The sequence below is a fragment of the Pollicipes pollicipes genome, unplaced genomic scaffold, assembly GCF_011947565.3.
Source record: "Pollicipes pollicipes isolate AB1234 unplaced genomic scaffold, Ppol_2.1 Scaffold_7262;HRSCAF=8765_pilon_pilon_pilon, whole genome shotgun sequence".
Taxonomy (NCBI): Eukaryota; Metazoa; Arthropoda; class Thecostraca; order Pollicipedomorpha; family Pollicipedidae; genus Pollicipes; species Pollicipes pollicipes.
In genome coordinates this window covers 16,393,481-16,417,297 of record NW_023597055.1, presented here as the reverse complement: position 1 = coordinate 16,417,297, position 23,817 = coordinate 16,393,481, and the positions used below count along the sequence as shown (strand labels likewise).

The following is a 23,817-nucleotide window of genomic DNA, read 5'->3' as shown; positions in this document are numbered from 1 at the left end:
TCATCTTGTATATAAAGTGATGCCGTGGCATTACAGGGCGCATCCCACATGTCCGCATCCAGTTCGTGCTAGCTGCCATACCCTTCCATCTGATGACTAGATACGGTTTGATATTTCACTGACCAGGCAGCCGCGTTCAGCGTCTCCAGGTGGCTGCCGAGTCAGACCCCTGCGCAATCCCGCGTGGCCCCCGTCCACGACCTTCCGAGTGGAATGCGGCTTCAAATGCATCAACCTCCAGTCCTGCCCGGCGCTGGACCAATCCCCCGCCGCTGGTCATGACGTCACCCGAAGGTCTGGCCAATCATCGCCGCCCCCACCGTGACGTCACCCACTCGTGACCGACTCCCTCAGCGGGTGTAACCGCGCGGACCAGTGCGCGCCAGCTGTGCCAATCAATTTATCACAAAGATAGCAGCCCCGCCCTCTCCTCATAACAAAAATATAATTTGGACGCGAATAACAATAATTCAGTCCATGCAATACGGTCAGTTCAAGTCTAGCCCATGACGAATCAGACGGTCGTAAGAAGGCAGCTGACCAATCGGACGGTCACAGATCCACCAACGACCAATGAGCTGCCAATAGCTGAGCTGGTCGGCGGAGCCTGCCTCGCGGTCGCTCGTTCGCTTCTCTCCCGCCGCGTTACGCGGTCCCCGTAAGTAGAGCGTCGCTCAGAGTCAGGAACTGACGTCACGTGACCACGTGACGAACTGACGTCACGCCACGTGACGTGACCGGCCGGGTGGCTGTTGCCTTGAGCGGGGTGAGCGGCGGCGGCCATCACAGCCGGAGGGGAGCGGCCGCCGCCGGGCAGGAGTCGGCGGCCCGTCAGCCCCTGCCGTGAGCCGAACGCCGCCAGCTACACGGCGAAGTGCGTGCGTCGGAAGCCCTCCGCTGAAGCAGGGTCAAAGGTCAGCGCTCGAAACAGACACTACAGCGAACGGACACACATCGCCGTCGGTTCAAAGGCTGTGGGGAGGCAGCTGCATGTCAGAGGTCACGGGCAGCAGGTCAGCGGTCGCGGGCGGCGCCCACAGTCCATGGATACGAGATCACCGGTCAAAGCCGAGGCGCAGCCACAGATCTAGAATCAAAGATCACGGGACATAGATAGGGAGAGGGGGTGGGGAGTGGGGGGGGGGGGGGTCACGGGGCAGGATCATGGATCAAGTATCACAAGCAAAGGGCCACGGTCAAGAAGCCAAGCGTCACGGGTCACGTGTCATACACCAGAAATAACAGGTCTGTTGAACGCCTTTTACATGGGCAGGCAAGGTGATCATCGCAATCAGGAAGATAACACAAAAACCTAGGGAACAGAGCCACACGTCCCTGCCATTACGAAAACGGATTTTATCTAAACATCTTTCGAATGCCCGTCTTTTCTGAGAGTTCAGCAGGCAGAGGGCGCCGCTGATGTAGCGCTCGTGCACAAAATCAAAAATCGCATCAGTGTATCACTCGCAGGCACTGGGCCTAAGCCGAGGTCACATCGGCCGACGACCTCGAAAACTCTGGAATAATTTGCGGTTTCGGTGACTGTGATCAAAGCCCGAATACAGATAATGCAAACGTTTTATGCAGCTACTGGTCGCAACCGCCGGTGCTTCACGCCGGCGTGGCTGTGATGGCGTGTATCATCGGGGCTCTACGACGCACAAGGTTGGACCGCCCCGTCGTCACACCCCGATGACTCCGCGGTCACTCCTGGCGCACGCGTAACGTCACACTTGACACCCCGGCCGACCTACCGATGCCGTGCAGCACGGTCCTGGCCTGCTCCTCGTCCACCGCCTCGAACACGTGGCAGTAGAAGAAGCGGGCCAGGTTGCAGGACGTCTCCCTGCCGAGACAAGGACCCGTTGCTCGCCTGAATGAGCCGAACCGCGAGACGCGCACATGCTTCGCCCGAGCTGGGACGCTGTCATGGACTTGATTCGTGTATACAGTACGATGTACGTTTCGTACATCGACCTTTCCAGACATTTCATTCGTATGCGATACGAAGTGGTTTAAAAGAAAGGAAATGTAGCCAGTTGACTAATGAAACAAAAAATAGCACTGACAAAAATAGTATTGGTCATAGCAATATAGCAATACATAACAATAAAAAATGTAGCAGCCTACAGGCAGATTTAAGGGCCATATTCCAGCATGCTAGAACTACGAGTTCTAGTATAGTGCTTTTAACGAGACTCGTTAAGAGTACTACAACACGACGAATAAAAGCACAAAAGGGTAAGATTTTCAGCGTCCCGTCCCGTCCCGTCCCGTCGTCCCGTCGTCCCGTCGTCCCGTCCCGTCCCGCTCGACTGACCCGGCCACGTAGGCGAAGTGCCGGAGCCGGTCGTTGCGGCGGCCGCACGAAGCGATCTCGGTGTAGCAGTGTTTGCGCACCACCTCGCCGGTCGCCCGGTCCACCAGCGTGATGCCCGTCTCGCCCAGCACCAGCTGCACCTGCGGCAGCGACGTGGCTCCGTCCGGGACGCGTTCCGCACGGCACGAGCGCGGCGGCGCGGAGCGAGGCGCAGCGGCGTGCCGCTCGGTGGCTGGTGCCGCTCTCAGGCAGCGGCGCCGCAGGCCACCGACGGGTGTCACGCGCACGCAGCGTGCGGCCGACGGGTCCAACACACGGCGTTAGTCACCTCAGGCGCGCACAGATGGCCGCTGATGTGGCCCGTGAGGAGGAGAGGGTCGCCGCCATCCCGGCGGGCACCGCACGAAACACAGCGGAGGTGAGCCCTGTTAACGTAGCACGCAGATAGAACATTTGTCCGGTTTCCGTTGGGGCGACGACTGCGCACCGATGAGTTTGCGAGGCTGTTGCGGAGCCTCACCATTTATGAAGCTCTTAAGCGTGGCCAGTTTACTTTTTCACGGCCGTCATTGCACGGACCTGCGCAACTCTTCGTGCCCTTGTCCTAGAGCTCTGGGGGAACGGACCGATTGCCCCCCCCCCCCCCCTGCCACGTCCATGGCCGCCTTTTCCGCAGCAACTCCGGTGTCAAGATGGGGAGGATCAATGCAGGATGGCTTGGACTCGTACACCGACAAGGCAAACCCACCTACCCATCTGCCTCGCCCCAGAGCTCGAGCTCATCACAGTTCATTCCTCATGTACCCGTCTGGGCCTGCCACCATCGCCAGCTCTCAGCCCGCGCCATCTTGCTCCGCACTGCCGACCCCCTCCCCCCCCCCCCCTCCCTCCGGAGCGACTCGGCAGACAGCTGAGTGCTTGACCTAAACAAACCAGAGATACCAGAGACGCTGCGCAGCAGCGGCGCGACCCATGCCCTCGAGCTCCCCAGCTCAGGGCGTGAAGGGCGCGCGCGCCATGATGACCACGCCGCCCTGAATCCAACCCAGCTAGCCCCGCGCCAACGCGGTCTCCACCGCGCTCGCCCAGCGCGCGGGCGTCACCTTGTGCGGCTCGGGCTGGTTCCTCAGCACGTTCTCCACGCCGATCTCGATGACGGTCACGTCGCCACGATTGCCGACGAAGCCGGCGCCCATGTAGTGCACCGGTGTGCCGGCCACGTACTGGGCGGCGGGGCCGGGGTCCGGCTCGGCCGCGTCGGCCCGCTCCGGCGCCGCCGCCGCGCTCTCGGCCTGGCGCCGCTGCTGCTGCGCCTTGGCCTGGTACGTGGCCGTCAGCTGGGCCAGGTCGAGGCGCAGGTGCTCCAGCAGTGGGATCACCGGCGGGTACAGGTCGCCCGTGACCGAGTGACACTGCGGCAGACGAGACGGCGGTCTCCGGACTGGGTACAGGTCTCTCCCAGACGTCGGAGCTGAGGACCAGCAGGGGGACACCGGTCCTCCATGGTACTGGGGTCTCCAGACTGGGTACAGGTCTCTCCCAGACGTCGGGGCAGAGCGACAGGGGCCAGTACAGGATACAGGTCCTCCATGGTACTGGGGTCTCCAGACTGGGTACAGGTCTCTCCCAGACGTCGGTGCTGAGCGGCAGGGACCAGCGCGGGATACCAGTCCTCCATGGTACTGGGGTCTCCAGACTGGGTACAGGTCTCTCCCAGACGTCGGGGCAGAGCGACAGGGGCCAGTACGGAATACAGGTCCTCCATGGTACTGGGGTCTCCAGACTGGGTACGGGTCTCTCCCAGACGTCGGGGCAGAGCGACAGGGGCCAGTACAGGATACAGGTCCTCCATGGTACTGGGGTCTCCAGACTGGGTACAGGTCTCTCCCAGACGTCGGGGCAGAGCGACAGGGGCCAGTACAGGATACAGGTTCTCCATGGCACGGGGGAGTTTCGGGACGCGTCGACGGCCAATGGTCACGCAGCATGACACTGGGAACGGAAGATTGGTGGTCACACAGTCAGCAAAACCACAACACACATTGGTATTCATACACGTCTACAACACGTGCAGCACACCAATGCTATACGAATTCAGGCATACATATTTGCAACCGCGAACGCTGCCGAATATATTGCGGTGGCTACCACCACGACATCACACCACGATCAGACCAGTGCCGCAGCAGTGTTGGATCGGAATAAATGCTCACAGATCGCTGAGAGACTGTACATCCGTCCATCACTCCATGCTGACAAGCTCTTACGTCCCGGCATTCGCAAAACACGCTCGCAAAGCCTAACCGGCGCCTACGCCGCGGTGTTATGAGCAAGCAAACAACGAACATTCCGCATTTATTTTGTTTCGAACGTTCTGTACCGGTGACGTCACTGGTGCTAAGGAGACTGACACATCGACACATCATACCGGACACTGCCGCACGCTAGCGTTGTGTTACGCCGTGCCACGTGACCGCCCTTTGCAATCGGCCACCGACGGGCAGACGCATTAACTTAATGGCGCACCATCCATCCCTTGGGCACACCTACCGATTGCGCCAAGCCTCAGCCTCTTAATGGGACTGTGGTCCGCCATCAAATACATGAGCCCGTTGACAGGCAATGTCCTGACCCGATCCGGTTAGCACTAAGAAGCGGACACAGAAGGAAAACTCACCTAGACGACATCAACAAATAGCGTCCATCCACGACTACGGCATACAACATGGGACGACTGTACAGGGGTGTGCTGGGGACGCAACTGCAAGGGCGACAGACGCCGTGGTCTCGTTATTTGACGTGAGAATACAAATTGAAGACGGTCAGGAGGCACCGCAACTATAACACGGATTGAGCCGATATAAACATAAATGTTTCCTCAAATGAACAAGACCATTCTTATTCCAAAAGGCAGTGCCTGCGAATGAATGAAATAATGCCAATTTTCCACATTCCGTCGCCCAGAGACAAATGGGCCTAGGAGTTATTTTTCTCAGGCTGAATTATTTGCGCGATTTTATGCAGATCGAAGAACTGCATCTTAAGATGGAAAGCAAAACTAAAAAAGGGGAAATTGTGATCGAAACATGCCCAAATATTTTTCTCCAAACATCATTTATTGAATGCGACGAGACCTAAAAATGCTCTTAAGCGATTAAGCTGACAGGGCTTGGATCTCTTTGCCTCTAGAAGGCAGCCTTGTCCTCATCCGTAACGCTGTGGACGCTGAAACTATAATAACCACACCACTGCCGGCACTCGTCCCTATGGGCAAAATGCGAATGCAAAAAGAACGGCCAAGAAGATGGAAGTTCCAAAAGTCGAAGAACCACACGAAGGACGAAGCTTTCCAGAGTTCTTCTAGCGTTAGGAAAACTTCTGGCCAGAATAAACACGCCAAATGAACATGAAACTGATCCTCCGCCATCGTATGCATTTCAACCAAAAGCGAGTTTTTGATGGGGTCAATGCGCTGAATATCGACAATGATGTTCAGACAGCTGACGGCAGAAGCGACGACATACAGGCTAGTCACGATACACATACAAACACAGCATGACAACAGCAGCGACAGCGAAACGACGGCGACAGCTTCAAAGCGAAACGAACTCAGAAAAGTGAAACAAAGACAAGCAACGGCAAGAACCACCACGCACATTACGAAGAACAACACGCGACAGACAGACGAATACGACGCAGAGTCGCCGGCCCGTCTTGGCCCGTCACGCGCTGACAATGGCCCACCTTGACGACGCTGATGTAGACAGGCATACCCTGGTAGAGCTTGAGCAGGGACGACACCCTGCCGCGTCGCATGCCGTAACAGCACTCGCCGTACAGCTCGTCCACGATGTCGCCCGACTCGACCTTGTCCTGACGACGACACACGCGGCTCGTGCTGAGAGGTGGCCGGAGCCAGGAGCGCGGTGGGGCTGTGGTGGGCCCATCTCAGCCCACCGGGAGGCTATCAGCTCCACGGTAACAACGGACAAACTGTACTTATCACTTACCATGCCAATTTATTTATGTTTTATCTGAGAACGGAAATAAGGGTTTACTTTAACATAATTTAAGCCATGCTCGATTACAGGCCTATTTTATGGTATTAGCAGGAAAACAGCAACCAGCTGTTATCTGCATTACGGTGTCAGTATTCAAGGTATAATAATACAATTACCAACACAGCTTGCATAATAATAAACAATGATTAACACAGCTGCTTTGAATTCCGTAGTCACTTTGGACGCGTCAATACTGCGAGGCGGGCAAACTGGAAGCAAGGCAGAGTGGTACCTCACCGTGGCCGGTTGCAAAATACCGAACGAACTTGGAATGTTTCCATTTGGATCATTTTCAATCATAACTTACAACAGTTTGAAATCATGCTGAACAAGCGACGTCCAAACCAAGCTTCTGCGACTAGGTACGTCACCACGTCTTGGAATGTTTCCGTTTCATTCAGTTTCAAACACGACTTAGCACATTTTCAAATCACGCTGAACAAGCGTATGTCCAAATCAAGCTTCTGTGACTCCATACACCAATGATTAAGCCAATGATGAGGGAGAGGAGTTTGGAAGACTAATCAGCTTATTGCTCACATAACCAGAAACGCACCGCTTTCTTCTGATTTCATTTCATCAAACTGGCAGACTCCCATCCCGTGACTCACAGAAGACAGCAGATGCCTACATCTCACGCGTGCGTACGATTCATTCTCAACCACATCTTCGGCTGTCCAAACGAACAAAACGGCACTCGGGTGAAAATACGAGTGCCCGTATCGCATTCAGACATAGCACAGCGAACGTGCTCAGCACCCCGGGCGACCGGGAGGTCACTAACCTCCTCCGCAGCCACCGAGTTGGGGTCAACTTCCACCACCACCATCCGCGACTTGCAAAACCTGCCGCGGGACGGGCCAATCAGCGCCAAGTCCGGTCGACGGCGCGCAGCCAGAACGGCCGCCGCCGGCGGCACATCCCGGCGGCGATCGCCCGCTGACGCGACCCCGAGGTCACACAGCTCTGAGCCTCAGCGTCGCAATGTCCACAGCGAGGAACCGCTGACGGCGGGCAATGCGACCCAGATGCCGGTCAGGTTACGATTTCAAAAGCAACAAGAACAGTCCAAACAAATATTCGACGCCAGGAATACGTGACAATCCGTTCGCCATTTCAAATGCGTCTCATTGACAGGAATATCTGACAAAGCATGTCCTCTAAGCAATGCTTTGAGAAGTAACGCAATGCTACCACGAAACCAACACAACACCAGCGCCGCTCTAACATGTCACTCACGACTGACTGTTAGCGTCACACCAATACCGCACGCCGTCACACTGTGACGGCAGCCAGGGGCGGAGTCGCCCGAGTGCCTCCCCCTCCCGGCACAGTCTGCTCACCCGAACGTCAGGCCGAGTCGGTCGCAGGGCACGAACTCGAAGCGCCGGTACACCGGCAGCAGCCACGTTTCGTCTAGGAAACTGGCGTTACGCACATTCAACCTACCGACGAAGACGGCCGCACCGTCACGGGCTGGCCGCAGCAGACGGGCGCAACTGACGGATTGGCCACAGCAGACGGGCGCAACTGACGGATTGGCCGCAACAGACGGGCATAACTGACGGATTCGCCGTAGCGGACGGGCATAACTGACGGACTGGCCGCAGCAGACGGGCATAACTGACGGATTGGCCGTAGCGGACGGGCATAAACTGACGGACTGGCCGCAGCAGACGGGCATAACTGACGGATTGGCCGCAGCAGACGGGCATAACTGACGGACTGGCCGCAGCAGACGGGCATAACTGACGGACTGGCCGCAGCAGGCGGGCACAACTGACGGATTGGCCGCAGCAGACGGGCACAACTGACGGATTGGCCGCAACAGACGGGCATAACTGACGGATCGGCCGTAGCGGACGGGTCAACTCTACGGGTTAGCCGCAGGAGACGGGCCGACCGGAAGACACAGGCACAGAAGGAGCAGACGAACATAATTTCAGCGCATATCTGCAAATGATAAAAGTCGAAACCAACTGTTAAAAATGAGACAAACCAAAGCCGAAACCATCCGTTTAAAATGACGTGAAGCCGGACACAGCCATGGAAAATGGCTCAATGTCAAAGTCGAGCCCAAAGTCAATGAATTAAAACTGGAACATCCAGAAGCCGAGGTCACATCTGTTTTGTCGCCATACGTGATGACGCCATCGGATTTTTCAAAAACTTTAACCGACATTATCTTTACAAAACAGAGAGGCGAAAAATGCAGGTATCCTCACACGAACCACTCCATGTGAAGCCAACCTGCAAAAGAGGGGTTTATTGAATTTTGCTTGGTGGGAGGGATAAGTTCCGGCGCTGAGCGTCCATACACCACACCACAAAACAAAACATAACCTCTAGTGTGAAGGTAACACTCATTTTCCGCGCGTGCTTCTCACAAACCTCGCTACTTCCTCGCTCGCCTTTTCAGTCACACGCTGGCAAATGATTCCATTTTCTTGCCCTCCAAGTCATGAAAATATCACTTACATCTTAAGACCTACTTTTTACTATCAGTATTTATTACTGGACACTGATACTGCCAGTCGTTACCCCCCCCCCCCCCTAAAAAAAACTGGGATGCAGGGCCTGCATAAATGAAGCTCGAGCCTGACCAGCACTACCCCTAGTTTTTTTTTAGAATCATCTATAACATTACTGAAAGAGATGTGTTTCGCTCCAAATTGTCAGCGGTCACTTGCACTGGCAACACCTCAATACATATCATGCAAACATTTTTTTGATAGCTTCCTCCATCCGGGTAGATGGCAGGAAAACAAGGCTGTAAGAGTTGGCCCGCATCTGCTCTGCGTGCACTTAACCCGGCTATCTCCCACAGAAAAGCGGCAGGATCCGAGACAGCCAGTCCTGCTCAGGGGACCCCAGCTAGTAACGGCCTAGCAGAGACCACCGCCGACACAATGAAGAGCTCCGCCCCGCAACAAACAGGGTCCGCCCCCGCCGACCTGCCCACAGACGCGAACTCAACACTCACCTGGTGGTTAAAAGATCATTGGAGACCGACAACAACACTCAAGAAAATATCGCTCAGGTATTTCGCTTAATGACAATGGGAAATAGACGGACGAGTGTGAAGGCGTTCCAAAGCCCCAGGAACCGACCAATCCCTGGGTGGGGGGAAAGGTCGCTCGGTAAACGACACTAGGCGACGCATGGTCTGCCCAATCACCATGCGGGACCCATTGCCACCAAAACACGCAACAACGCGGCTTTCCTTTGGTCAAAAGCTCAGCACGGTCTGCAAAGCAGGAGACCACAAGGCCACGGATCGCGAGGCCTGGCGTTGAATGGGTGTCCGGTCCCTGCAGACCCGCCCACGACTCGGCCTTAAGGTCAAGACAGACGGAATACGGCCAACCATAATGCAGCGGTGGTGGAGGAAGACAGGAAACGGAGCACCACATCTCTCAGCGTTTGCACGCGACGACATGGAGCGTCATTCACGATCGCTGGCATTTCATGTCTCGGTTAATGGTTACTGATCGACAATAGGAAGAAGGCACAATGGAAAAAGCCATGCGCTTGCGTGAAAAGGTGGCGAAGTGGTGGATTGAGAGCAACATGATGATCCGCGAATGGTGAACGCAGGCAAACCCAGGAGGCAGCATGCCGCAGGATATTATTTACACGATTTTTACCATTCAGTACTTTAATAACAACAAATAAATCTTAACTCTGAGAGTCTCAGAACGACAAATCACAAGTCATATACAAACAAAAAGTGGACCACAAATGGTTAAACCACACACAACCTTTACTTGGAGACCACTTCTAACTAAAACTTAGAGCTACAAAGTGTGCAGACATAGTTTGAGGAGCTAGATATCTTATCTAGTAGAGATAAGACATAATATAAGATATTCTATAAGATATCTAAGATAAGATATAATACATCTAGAGCAGCTAGATATCTTATGATGTTCTGACTCTCATCCTCCTCTAGTGCGTTAGTATGTCCGCTACATTTCCGCCAGTTCGTGCTGCCGCCGTCGTCAGGTGTTATTGAGTCCTAAGGAGAGCTCGATGGATGGTGTTTGGCTTAAAATACGCCTCACAAACCGATTTTTTCTTGGAATTGCCGAGGATCGAAGCGGTCCGGAACGCTGGACTCGTAATCAGAAGAGCCCAGCGTTCAACCACTGAGCTAGCCGGGAGAGGCCTGCCCCGAGAGCCGGGAAGACCTCCCCAATTGGCTTTTCCCGGGAACCGCGAAGGCCCTTCCCGGTCCGCTCGGTAGCAGCACGCTGGGCTCGTAATCAGAAGACCCCGGTTCAAATCCCAGCGATTAAAAAATCAGTTGTGACGTGTACACGGTTGAAATCCGAACACATCCAGTCCTTCTCATGACTCAATCACAACTGGCGATAGCCCGAGCATACGCTGATTGCAAGCGTGCGTACATACCACCAAAACAGACCAGGACGTTCATCCCAACAATTAATCAACAGCCGGTTTGTCCTTTGCCCGCCAATTATTGTTGACAGCCACTCAGCGAAGCCACACTCAGGAACACCTCTCTTAGAGAATGAACGCAGATTTGAAGAGCAGCCGACGAGCAAAGAACATTCTCCCAGGCTTCAGAGAAGGAAGTGATATAAATGACACGAATACACCTGGAAGGAGCCCACGAGCCGGCAGCAACCCAGAGAATGGCACGCATGCATTCCTGCTCCAGAGTCTGCCGGCGGACCCGCAGAAGGTCTCGGCATGAGCCGACTCACCGGAACTTGAGCAGCGACACCTGGCGGAGCAGTGAGAGGCAGATCTCGGCCAGGATCTCGTGACCCATCACAGAGTCGACCCGGTCGTACACGGCCAGGTTCTTCCCGCACTGGATCTGTCGGAGGGCGCCGGTGGCGTGAGGGGCGCCCCCGCGGGCGGCGTCCAGGAGCGGGACCCGACACCAGCGGCACTCACGCGGGCGGCGTCCCGGAGCGGGACACACCAGCGGCGCCCACGCGGACGGCGTCCCGGAGTGGGACACACCAGCGGCACTCATGGACACACACACGCACGGCTCACGCGCTACGGCAGCATCCACAAGTGACACTGCACCTCGCACACCCTGACCCTCTTAGACATCTCTCGTCTTGTGTTCTATCGTTGTTAGTTTGTATTCCAGAAACACACACGTCGTGGTGAAACCAAACACTGAAACTTGTACCCCCGCCAGGAAGCTGCCGCCCGTCCGCTTCAAATTGAACAACCGTTCTGATGCATACGACCCCACATCGCCTCTTCTTGGGAAAATCGTTACGACGCGGGCAAGTGCGATGTTCTGCTCATCTGCCAGCTCCTTGAAAATGGGGACGGCATCAAGTATCACCAAACGGCATCAAGTATCATGGGATCAAACATCACCAAACAATCTTGGAACAATGCCGAACCCAGTAAAGAAAAGTGGTTTACTGATTTTGCGGTAAAGTAAAAAAAAATGACGGCACCAGTTTATCTAAGACTTAATTCCAACCAGGCCGGCTTGCCCGTTTATTCTGCATCAGATGCCAGCTCGGAGGACGTTTCCCAACATTTAATAGTTTTGTATCAATCTGAGTGTGGTGGCTACGAACTTTCGTCCAAATGTGTCATTGTGGTTGGTTCCGAAGCTCGGAGCACTGGGACGCAATGCCGCTGCCAGAACGCGAAGTGCCTTGATCCTGCGTGGCTTTTAACTTAGTGCTTGTCAATATTGCATCAGGAATATCACCGATCATTCGCAAAGGTTGATACAAAGCACTTATATCCACAAAGCGCAGAGCAAAGTTCTGCGTATTCTTCTACGCTCAATGGCGCAGGACTCATTCGAGGTGTTCTGGTAGCCGTGTTTTAACGACCCCATTCTTGTCATTGAGTTACGGTTCGCCAGCGGTCTGCCAGATGTCAGAGCGCATCAGACTAAAGGCGCCGCCCACAGACACGCATCGGAGATGAGGCTCACCGGCGACAGTCCACGGACTCCCATCCCAGACATGGGGGCCGGACAAGCCCCCCCCCCCCCCCCCCCGTTCTCGCCCAGCGTGCGCGGCGACGCCGCGCGCACTCACCAGGGACTCGATACGGCACGTGCAGGCAGCGTTTGAAGAGGGCGCAGCGGAGGAAGAGGCGGCCGCGGCCCTGCTGCGTGTGCACGCGCTGGCTCTTCTGCACCGCCTCCACCGAGTGGTGGAAGCTGGACGACACGCTGACGGCGAGCGACGGGACGGCGTCTGTCACACCGGCGACCGGCTCCCGCGCCCGTGAACGGGGCTGGACCGTGTCCGGACGGCGGCGCGAGGTCGACAAGCTCGTGATGGACACATGTGTGACGTCACCAGGTTCGCGCCACATGCAGATAGTGATGGGCACCGGACCGGACCACATCCAGATGGCGACGGACACTCGTCGACATGTGATTGGTTGGCACGGGGATAAAAAAAAAACGGCTACACCATTTGATGGGTTGTGCTCGGTTAGGTCCGCGGTGGGTCACCGCAGTAGCTGACGATACAGATACAAAAATAATGGGGTTTGGTCAAGCTCAATTCGGAAATTCACACCACCGATCTGCGCTGCAATGACATGCACCGCAGTGCCACACTGGCATGATGGCTGTACAATGCTAGATGGTGGCGACGCATTCGGCGTGAAAAATGCAACCATTAGCCATCAAAGTGAGCCAAATATACACGCTCCATATTCTCTCGGCAAACCCCGCCGCGTATTTGCCTGTGTCATTCCTGACAAGACTGACCGTGGGCCGACTCTCAGACCCGGCCGAGGCCCAGTGCCCTGTTGAGGATGAGGCGCCTTCAGTACAGTGCTCCATCCCAGCCGTCGTTTGTCTACTACCAGAGCAGTCACACTACTACCTTCTACCACAGAGAATCACCAGGACAATCACACGCAGATTCTGTCCCGAACGTCACCTGTCTCCTGCTCGTCTCATTATACCCTAGTATGCTCTGACAGTCCCGTTTCTCCTCGCACGGGCCCACCACTGGGCCGCTTTTCTCACGATGGGGCCCAACTGACCAATGCCTTCTCTGGTAAAGGTCCGCTGACCCGTTTCTCCTTCGACAGACACCTCACCAACTGTTCACTTTCCTAAGAGACCTCATTAGACAGTCCCTGCTTTCTGCTAGACGCCCCTGAGCATTCCCTGAGAGCCGTCAATGTTCTGCTTGATCTCTTGGTAGGACCCCAATAACCTGTTTATCTCCAAGCAATGCTCCACTGGACCGCTCCTATTCTAGTCGATCATACGACTCCCTTGTATGCCTACCACTGATAAGCTATCCCTTTCTGAGGAAACCCGCACTTATCACGTTGTCCCCTTATAGACATTAGATTCTTTCCCTCAATACCTTTTGTAATCTCTGTTGCCCTGCCTCCCTCCTGATAACACCCACCATTTACCAGTTCCTTTCTGAGCGCGCCATCCCCTGTCCTGCCTCTCTCCTAGAAGTTCCACTGTCATGCTATTCTCCCCTGAGGGCCCCTTGTTGTCATGCTATTCTCCCCTGAGGGCCCCTTGTTGTCATGCTATTCTCCCCTGAGGGCCCCTTGAGGGCCCCTTGTACCAACTCCACTCACCTGATCCTCTCCTGGTGGACCGACTTCTCATCTGATCCTCTCCTGGTAAGCCGCCTACACACACCCGATTCCCTCCTGGTAGGCCGCCTCCACTCACCTGAACCTCTCCTGGTAAGCCGCCCACACTCACCCGATTCCCTCCTGGTAGGCCGCCTCGACTCACATGATTCCCTCGCGCGTAGATCTCCTGGTAGGCCGCCTCACTCATTGATTCCCTCCCGTAGAGGCCGACCTCACTCACTGATTCCCTCCTGGTAGGCCGACTCCACTCACCTGATCCTCTCCTGGTAGACCGACTCCACCACGGACCAGTAGTCGCGTTTGGTGATGCCGAATGGAGTGTACACGGGCCCGACCAGGCCCTCGCGGAATATGCGCTCCAGCACCTGCCGCGTGCCAAACGATCCTCATCATCATAGACGCCACTGTCAATCATCCGTCATTCGTATGCCACCGACGATTACACAGCTATTCAAAACACGCGTCAAGGCACGCAGTTGCAACCAGGTTACGAGCCGATCAAAGAAAAAAAGTTGTAGTTGCACCCGGAGTTGCCTCGCAGCCGTAGACACATCCACAAAGCTCCGCCGGCGTGCCGCGGACTGGCGCTTGTGCCACCACCTGGTTCCGCTCCGCGGTAGGTCCGGTCGACGTGCGTGCTCTGCACGGGCGCCAGGCCTGCGCGGCGCTCTGGCCACTGCACGGGCTCATTCACGGACATGGAGGTGGCCGCGACCCGCCCGAAAGAGAGGCGACCTAGACTTCGGGGGCGCAGGACGCAGGCCGGCGGTCGCGGGACGACCACCCGGGCGACGACGGCGCGTTCCAGCGTCCCAGAGGTTTGCTGACCCTGCAGCTTGGCCCCGCGCCAGCTGACGTCGGTGCTGAGCCGCTCGTGGCTGGTCTCAAGAAGCCACCTGACCTGGCGCAGCCCGCACACAGTAGCCTTCAGGCGAACCAAACACGACGTGCCCAGCAGAACTTTATGTGTTATGTCATTGGGGCTTTACGACGCACTCAGCTGCTGAGGCTGTATGGCGTCGCCTGCCTCTCACCCTGGCAGGAAGGGCGGGCACCGCGGAGAATCGAGCCCCGTACCTCTGGTTTCCTGGACGCACATTGGTTAACGCAGATGCATTAACCACAACACTACCAGCACCTCCAGCAGAACTTTAAAAAGCCTACTCGTCATCGTGCGGATATCTGACGGCGGTGTCACCGCCGCGAGCACCGGCCTCGCCTTCCGTTCGTGGGCCTCGCCTTCCGTTCCGTTCCCATGAGCACTGGCCGAGAGTCAGAGTTAGAGGAGTGCGTGCACGGGCGGAGCCAAAACGCTGCTTAGGAAGGGGAAACCCCGGCTTCCGGCAGCGGGTCCAAAAGGGTGTCCCAATTTCGAGAAAAAAAGCTCTGCGGACTTTACGTCCTTTTCCTTGAAGGGGGGTTTTAAAGTAACTGTCTTTTAGTAAAAGCTTCCCTAAATTTTCTTTGAAACCAAAAACTGTGTAATTTGGTCCAAATTTTGACCATCTTGGACGGGCTGGCTGGCCTTGATAGATAGTTGCAATCAAATCTTGATAGATAGTTGCAATGTCAGACTCAAACATGCAATGCATGATGTCTAAAATTCAAGCATTTTAAGCCCAGCCAACCAGGCATTCCTTAAACTGCTGAAGGCGTTTACATGCGCGGCGCTCAGTAACATCGCTCGGCCGGGGGGGGGGGGGGGGGGAGGGGGCTACCCGCCTGCTGGGCGGTGCTGTGGTCGCCCGCGCCGCAACGCTGGCAGTTATCCCAAAGACGTCTAGACAGGCACCCCTTCCATTTCATCCAATGTTGGGTAAATACGCTTTGGTGCCATAAAGTTTGTATTACCGAACAGCAGTGATCACATTACACACCATGTAATCATTTGAAATTCTAGTATTGGGTGAAACCGAAACAAAATAACCGGGCGCTGGCAGTGCTTTTTAATGGGAGGGGCCATAGCTCCGTTCACTTTGCGTAGGGTGAATTTGTTCCGAAATTCCTGTTGTGGTATCATGCTTGATTTACAAAAATGTGAACAATTACTCATATTCAAAGTGATCCGCAAAAAGGTGTTCACTTTGTGATCTACCAAGTGATTTGCAAAAGTGTTAAATTTGTGAAATACAACGTGATTTGCGAACGGGTATTCGCTTTGGTTCCCCAAGGCAGCAGACAGATAATATGGTGGCGAATACCGTTCAAAATGTTGCAGGTTTTTGCGGAGCCTATCGAATGATCGCAGTCGATAACTGCACACGTTCTTTTGATGTCCGTATGCGACAAAAAAAAAACAACACTTAAACACGCTTAGTTGTTTTACTGCATTAGGCTACCATCTCAATTCCCATGGAGGCAAACAACCTAACGAGTCATAACGTGGCGTAAGAAAGCAGAACAGTGCATAATTCAGTCGCGTGTTATGCCAGCAATCAACGCTTGCGGATCTCGTGGCGTCGTTGTGAACATATTCTCCGCGACGCACGTCCGCCGCTACGACGGAATAGTATCCGGCGATTCTCACACAAACCGGCAGTGCCTCCGGCGGGCGCGAGACCGAACAGCCATGGGGAGCGAGGGACGATATGATGGGCATCTGGCCCACCCAGCCGTCCTTAGCTGGTTGTCATCTAACGGGCTCAGCCAGCGCGGAGGAAGCTGACGTCACACCGCTCAGAATGATCCGTCCACGCAGACATTTCCGACTGAATGTAGCGGCTTTCCTGTGATCAAGTCAAGGAAGCGCAAAGGCGCTCACAGTGCATATGAAACTGATGTGGTTCAAGACAGTAAGGAGCGAAAGACCACTGCTCGCTAACAAGACAGTGAGGAGCGAAAGATAACTGCTCGCTGCTACGACAGTAAGGGGCGAAAAATCACTGCTCCCTGCTAGGACAGTGAGAAGCGAAAGACAACTGCTCGCTGCTAGGACAGTGAGGAGCGAAAGACAGCTGCTCGCAGCCATCTATCAAGAACAGGAGCCAACCCACAGCATGAAACATTTAACAACAAAGACGGCCGCAATACATACATTCAGGCCAACGCGGGGCAGGTAGGGTGAGGGGCTTTAAGTCTGGATTTCCACGCTGTGAATGGAAGTGCGGGGGGGGGAGAGGGATGAGAAGGCATCAGGCACCGGTCTGATGTGAGTGCGGGGGGGGGGAGAGGGATGAGAAGGCATCAGGCACCGGTCTGATGTGACAGTGACCTAGTATGCCATAGCTGGTAGACAACAAAATGAGACAGTGCATTTCATGCAGCGGAAAAGCATCTCATCTTCTTCCAAAAACAGTGAAACGGACAGTCGTCCAAGGCTGGGGTGGCAGAACAGACGACGCATGGTCGTTTTTCGGATTCGGTAAGGGGAACAAAAAGCCACCAAATGTAATATAGCGGACGGTGATGCTGCTCCTAGACGCAGGACGCTGGAGATCTCTCCTCCCGCGCCGGCGGACCGCTCTTGGTGGCAGCAGTACCGAGTACTACTGCACCCAATACGGGGCCGTCACTACTGGATGCAGTAGAGCAGCCGTCCTTTGGTGGACCGTCACTACTAGATGCAGTAGAGAGGCCGTCCTATGGTAGGCCGTCACTACTGGATGCAGTGGAGCAGCCGTCCTACGGTAAGCCGTCACTACTGGGTGCGGTAGGGCAGCTGTCCTATAGTGGACCGCCACTACTTTGGTGGACCGTCACTACTAGATGCAGTAGAGAGACCGTCCTATGGTAGGCCGTCACTACTGGATGCAGTAGAGCAGCCGTCCTACGGTAAGCCGTCACTACTGGGTGCAGTAGGGCAGCTGTCCTATAGTGGACCGCCACTACTGGATGCAGTAGAACAGTTGACTCCTACCGGAAGCAGTCGCAGATCCGTACCCTATTACCCAGCACCGCATCCCGAGAAGATGACCCGCCAGAGGCCAGCAGCGCCGTGGACACACCGGGCGGTGCAGCCGCTGGGGCTGGACCCGGATCTGTCTGCACATGCACCCCTTCCCCCAGTATAGCAGGGGACCTGCTGACCGCAGGCGCCCCCATTCTTCCGGATGCAGTAGAAGCCGCCGTCGATCTCGGGCGCCCGCTGCTCCCAGGTGCAGTAAGAGCCCGTCGCATGCGCGCGCCCGCTGCTCTCGGATGCGGTAGAGGAGCCTGCTGTGCGCCGGCACCCGTCGCTCCCGCGACGCCGCAGCAACGCCGGCCGAGCGCGACGACCGCTACTCGCCGATGTAGTAGTACAGCTCCTCAACCCCGCGGGCCCACAGTGTGCCGTTGCCGACAATGCGCCCGTTGGCTCCGGCGACATCGCGGTTGGCCGTGAGCAGCACGTCGCCGGCGGGCGGCAGCCAGGGCAGCACCGGCGTCCAGGTGGGCGCGATACCCCAGCTGTCCGTCAGCCGGAACCCGGTCGTGCTCGGCTCGGAGCTCAGCAGGCTCGTACCGCGCTCGACTTCAAACGTGAAGCCCTGGTACCACCTGTTGGTGTACACGATGACGTAGAAGGCGGGGCCGCTGCCGGCGGCGGCCAGCCGGTCGGCGCGGCCCAGCATCGAGTGGTCATAGCCGTCGGCGGCGAGCGGGTCCAGCTTCATCTCCAGCAGCGTGTCGCGCGTGAGCCCCGACCACCGCGTGGTCCGCAGCAGGCGCGTGAAGCCGACACTTCCCATCAACCTGCAGGCGAGCGGCAGCGGCGCGCCGTCCAGCCAGCCGAACATGCGCCGCACATAGACGCCGAAGCGGGAGCCGGCGCCGAACTGCCCCATGATGACCCGACAGGTGACGGCCGGCAGGTCGGTGCAGACGCGGCCGCGGCACGCGTCGCCCGGCGTCACGCAGTCGGTGTCGGCGCGACAGAACTGGCCGCGCTTCGAGCGGCCTGGCATCACCAGGTAGCGCCACTCGCTGTCCGGCCACAGCGTGCCGTAACCGGCCACGGCCGAGTACAGCTGGCAGCTGCGGTTGGCTGAGGAGAAGGCCAGGCTGCTGCAGGCCGGCAGGGTGTGGCAGAGAGCGCAGCACGCGCACGAGCCGCCCTGCTTTATGGTGACGGTCTGCAGCGGGTCAGTGCCGGACAGCTGGCCGTCCGGCCAGGCCGTCTCCATGCAGCCCTCGCCGCGGCAGAGGAGGGCGGCGCAGAGCCAGAGCCGCACCGGCGGCAGGGCGCCGAGCCAGAGCCGGCCAGGGCCGCGACTGGCGCGTCGCATGACGGCGGCAGACCGGGCCAGGAGGACCGCAGCTCCACGCGCAGCCTCGCGAGCGATCGGACACGGTCCGGCGGACTCTCCGCGCCCGTCGGCTTCTGTCTGTTGACGGCCGTTTCACCGTTTCCTATCCCGTCGACGCCACTGGCCAGACGACGCCCCTGCCAGGCCAATGGCACACAGGCTAAACCCTCAGTCCGGGCCTCGCTTCACCGCCTCGGGACAGCAAGACGGTCTTCACCGGCTATGGGCAGCTTGACAGTCTTTCGCGGCGGCTCCGGGGCCGGGAAGACCGACGCAAACGACGCAAACCACAGCCGATCCGAGCGGACCAGACCAGACCAACACGGACCGGAGCAGACCCGTCGGTCACCGTCAGAAGGACCGGCTGGACTGGGTCCGAGCCGCCGACTGACCGGCCGGCCCGAACACCGCGGGTCCGCTGCCGCTGCCGAGCCACCTCCAATCAATGGCGCGCTTGGCGGCGCACCGGCTTCACCGAGGGCACAGAAAAGCCGGGGGGAGGGGGCGAGGGGGGAGGGGGGCACGCCGGCACGCAACGGAACCACTTTTGCTCTTCCACAACCAGCCATGTCATTGATCAGACTGGCAGACCCGAGGAAGTGAATGTTGTCACTTGGAATATGGTGATGTCACCAAGGGGCCACTGAAATCCAGTTACTTTTGTTGAATGGTTGCTAGAGGGTGTGCTCCACTTCCCATCATGCATCTACTAGGGTCATCACAAATGAATCATCAGCTAAAATGATCATGACATTGATCTTAATATGGTAGAGTACATCACAATCTTGCCAATTTATGCAAAACTGGTCTGTGCATTCATTTAAATCACAAAATCTCTCCACAAATTTTCTAAGATGTTTCAATTTTTACCATGAAGTATTTCTCAGTTGTTCCAGCTTTGATGACACAATTTTCCTGCATGCTGTTGATAGGCTTCGATCCTCAAGGTAGAGCATTCTTGAAATGACACTGTTATTTGCATTAAGGAAAGCTAACCACTTGATGATACCAAAGAATAATCCAATTATGATCACCTTTCAAACATTTCTTGTCTAATGGGATGCCTGAAAATTGAATGTGTAAAATAAGGAAGCATATAATATATAACATGATATATAATTATATGCTTTCTTATCAACATAATTAGCGAGCAGAGTGTATGTGACTTCTTCCTGCCACCAAACATGAAATCCTGTGTTGCTCACAAAAATAATCACAACAGTGCCCTGATGTAGACCAAAGATCACATGGCTAAGCATTCAGGTATTTTCAACAGTGCACTAAGTAGATGTCAATTTGAATGTCAATGATTTTCACCACCTTTTACATTAATCATACTATGACCATTTCAGTAGGCTCATAACCACTTTTGGTTTCTAAAAAACAGCCTACCTATTTCTGCATAAATGCAAGTTTGAGCTATTATACAATACAGGAGCATATATGTAGTTTCCTGACACACATCTGGCACAGACTTCCTTTAGGTTGCATGCCCTTAAATCTGTTTGTCAAGCTTACCTGACAGAAAGGAACCATAGATGGGTGATCATCCAGGACCTCATTATGTGTTTGTGCATCCTTTGTCAGAATTAGCACATAATCTGTCAATAAAGAGAGAACAACAATTAACATGCAATATGCATTGTACTTGCATTCAAACACATCCACACACACATGGCTAATCAAGTCAGGTGCATAAAAAGGCTATATAACCAGTCTTTAAGCACCTAACATATCAATTTTTGATGAACCCATGGCCAAGATACTGACATTTTGACCAAGCTGCCCACAAAATACATAAAGCATTTAGTAGAAAATATTGTAGCTTAGTCATGACTATTGGAATTCAATGAGTCAAAACATGTTATCATAAAAGACACACCATGCACAGAGCTGGCCAGAAATTTGGCTTCCATCTTCATCACTGCTACCAGGATTAGATACTGGACAAGGTATCACACCACATACATGTGTTCTGGAATCTGGCAATAATTCTGCTTGGCTTGACCAAATGCCTGAATAAAATGTCTTTTTAGTACAATACCCAACCTTCTCTCTGTTGCCAACATTATTGACATTAGCCAAAAGTTAACATAACACTAACTGAAAACAATCACATCATGTGATTAACGAATCCCAACATGCATGTCTGTTGTTGCAGCAAATGTCAGGTTGGCCCACTGTACAAATGCTGGCAAATAGAAGTGACCAGAGGCTCATTAAAATTACATTCAGGACAACATTCACCAGACACACATGACAAGAAAGCATCAGTGATGTCAGGAATAAATGTCAATGCAAGTATCCTGAACTGCTCACTTTTTAGTTCCTTCAACAGTGGATGTGAAACTGACATGCTTCCAGTTGTTCCAGAAGTAGCCTATAAAAAAGAGCATGTCAATGTTTCTTGCATCAAACACTGCACCATTTGAAATAAAGTAGTTCAACCATCATATTGAATCCAAATGCCAAATGCAAATAACCCCAGCAGGTCTATATATACATTCCAGGATACTCAAGATGTGCATGTGGACCTGGATTCATCCATGTTACAGATGGAGGGGACAGCTCTCAGATAGGTACAGCAAAAGTTCAGCAGGGGAGGGAGCTGGCAGGGGAAGTTTCAGGCAGCATCATGCTGTATTCTGAGATGGTTGTGAACCAAGCTAAAACCTCAAGCTCAATGCCCTTAACAAGCCCTAGAGCTAAATTCCACTATCTGTGTCTCCTGACAAGTAAAACACCTGTTCTTTGCGTCACATATCTAGCCCGTGATGGGCTGAACAAGTGCTATTTTTCTGAGGCACTACCTCAACACGGTAAACAGCGCGGAACCAGGGCAAGGCCGAAGCGATATGTGCCAGGTGATATCGTCTCGACTACGCACTTCTCAGCAAGAATCCTTATGTGACGTCACCAGGGGTACATCGTTCAAGCTGGGAGGACCGCACGCGCGGTAACGGACATGGAGATCGCATGTGCTACAACACGTTTGGTGAGTGAAATGATTCGTAAGATCAATGTAAATTTAATCTAACTAATCATCTTCACAGTTATGCCTGATTTGGAGAGTAACTGAAGAACCAAGGCTGTAATACAGGACACTGAAAGAAAGCTAATGGAGGACGATTCATCGCGTTTTACGCCAAGGAAGCGCTTCGCGTATGTGTGTATTTATGATTTCGAAAGCATCAGATGTGGTCATACTGCAACCCCTGGTTAACAAGTTTTTGTGCATTACAACTGCAGCCCTCCAGGAACTTACCCCAAGCGGATCCACGGAATTTCTGAGCACCAGCTGGGACTTATATTAGGCCTTGGTCTGGCAGATCACCCGACTGGACAAAATGGTCATATCGATGTAGCCCAGGATGGTGCACCAAAATGAGTGGGGGCATATATCTCACCTTCCTGGCCGGCCTTTGAAGAGCGGTCGGGTATAGCAGCGCAAGAAGCTAAGATGTCCGAAGCTTCTCGGCCGGGGCTCCCCACCCGGACTTGGCCAGGTGCATTCGCGTGGCTCCATCAAATGGGCAGTCAAGTCAATGCACATTGGGGCCTAGTCATTCACCAGAGCTGGGCCCTGACGATTTCTAGTTTCATGATGTGAAAGGTGCCACTGGTTTGCTCCACCTCTGCCCAGCAAATGCCGGATAAAACTTACTCAAGCCTATAACCGAATGCAGTCTAAGAGTGCTCCACAGTCCACGTTCATAAGCTTTTGGTTATTCATATTGCATGCATTGGATCAATGACAACGATATTCCTTGCTTAACAAAAGGTTTTAGTCAGACAGCTGTCGGCCGTGCAATGTCATTCCGTTAACGCAGAAGCAGGACCAGATGCGCTTCAGCGGGCCCACAGTCTCCACCGCCAGCTTCAGCACCCGGAGTGCTGCATGAATGGGCGCAGTGTACTAAAGGTCTTTGGAGAGAAGTGCGACAGCATTGGCCACATCCAATCCCCCCCCCCCCCCGCCCCCCATCGACCGTTGGCCAGTTGATGCTGGCTGAGTTGCTAAGTGGAGCGACTGAGTAGCTGCTGGCTGAAGATGCCCTCGGTCTGGACGTGCTGCAGGTCCTGAGTATTCCGCAGGAGTTTGCACACTTGGCGCAATAGGTGGACGATCCCCGACTCCAGTTCAGATGGTTAGTCGGGTGTTGGGAATGTGACTTCGTCCATAGAAAGTCAGACGGGTATGCTAGCGTCCCGGTGATCAGGCCTGAGGACGACAAAAGCTCCAGCAGCGAAAACCGCACAGTGCGGAAAGTCTGGCATTGAGGACCCGAACAGTGCGTGGTCTTTTCCACTCACCACATTTGTAAAATGCCCACCACATGCGCCAGAGGCCTAGCCAATCCCACTCGCTTCCAATGTGAACTCATCTAGCACACTTTCTACTTTAGAACTGGGCTGGCATACATCGAGGCTAAATGCACAAAGGCTAGTATGTGAAATTGTAAATTAAGCCATTATAGCACCCCCCCCCCCACACCCCAATTCGTGGCGTGTCAAAATGAAGTTTGCCAAGTGCTTACATGTGATTCTGAGGGAAACTTTGGGAACATCTAGACCAACTGAGCTGATACAAAATGAGGCTAAGTGGAAT

General features: G+C 54.6%; 1 protein-coding gene across 7 annotated transcripts; it reads right to left on the bottom strand.

Annotated features, from left to right (window-relative positions):
• Positions 1-762: 762 nt before the first annotated feature.
• LOC119114339 (uncharacterized) lies at positions 763-22,983 on the bottom strand. Of its 7 annotated transcripts, none has more exons than XM_037238538.1 (13): positions 22,616-22,983; positions 21,528-21,588; positions 20,727-20,809; positions 14,236-14,348; positions 12,435-12,571; positions 11,112-11,227; positions 7,725-7,826; positions 7,166-7,226; positions 6,065-6,193; positions 3,424-3,732; positions 2,321-2,460; positions 1,755-1,846; positions 763-897 (listed from the first exon to the last, which is right to left on the bottom strand). In XM_037238538.1, exons 3-13 carry the CDS (start codon positions 20,783-20,785, stop codon positions 863-865), a joined length of 1,293 nt encoding a protein of 430 aa, XP_037094433.1. In that variant the 5' UTR covers positions 20,786-20,809; positions 21,528-21,588; positions 22,616-22,983; the 3' UTR covers positions 763-862. The 7 variants fall into 7 exon arrangements, with proteins under 7 accessions (XP_037094433.1, XP_037094432.1, XP_037094431.1 ...); XM_037238537.1 differs by lacking the exon at positions 22,616-22,983 and adding an exon at positions 22,019-22,063; XM_037238536.1 differs by lacking the exon at positions 22,616-22,983 and adding an exon at positions 21,942-22,024.
• Between the last annotated feature and the right edge of the window lie 834 nt (positions 22,984-23,817).

Coding starts and splice junctions, on each gene's coding strand:
- LOC119114339 (XM_037238538.1), bottom strand. CDS start 20,785: ATGCACAAACACATAATGAGGTCCTGGATGATCACCCATCTATGGTTC. Junction 14,349..20,726: donor CTATGGTTCCTTTCTGTCAG/GTAAGCTTGACA, acceptor GGCACGCGGCAG/GTGCTGGAGCGCATATTCCG. Junction 1,847..2,320: donor CACTTCGCCTACGTGGCCGG/GTCAGTCGAGCG, acceptor TTGTCTCGGCAG/GGAGACGTCCTGCAACCTGG.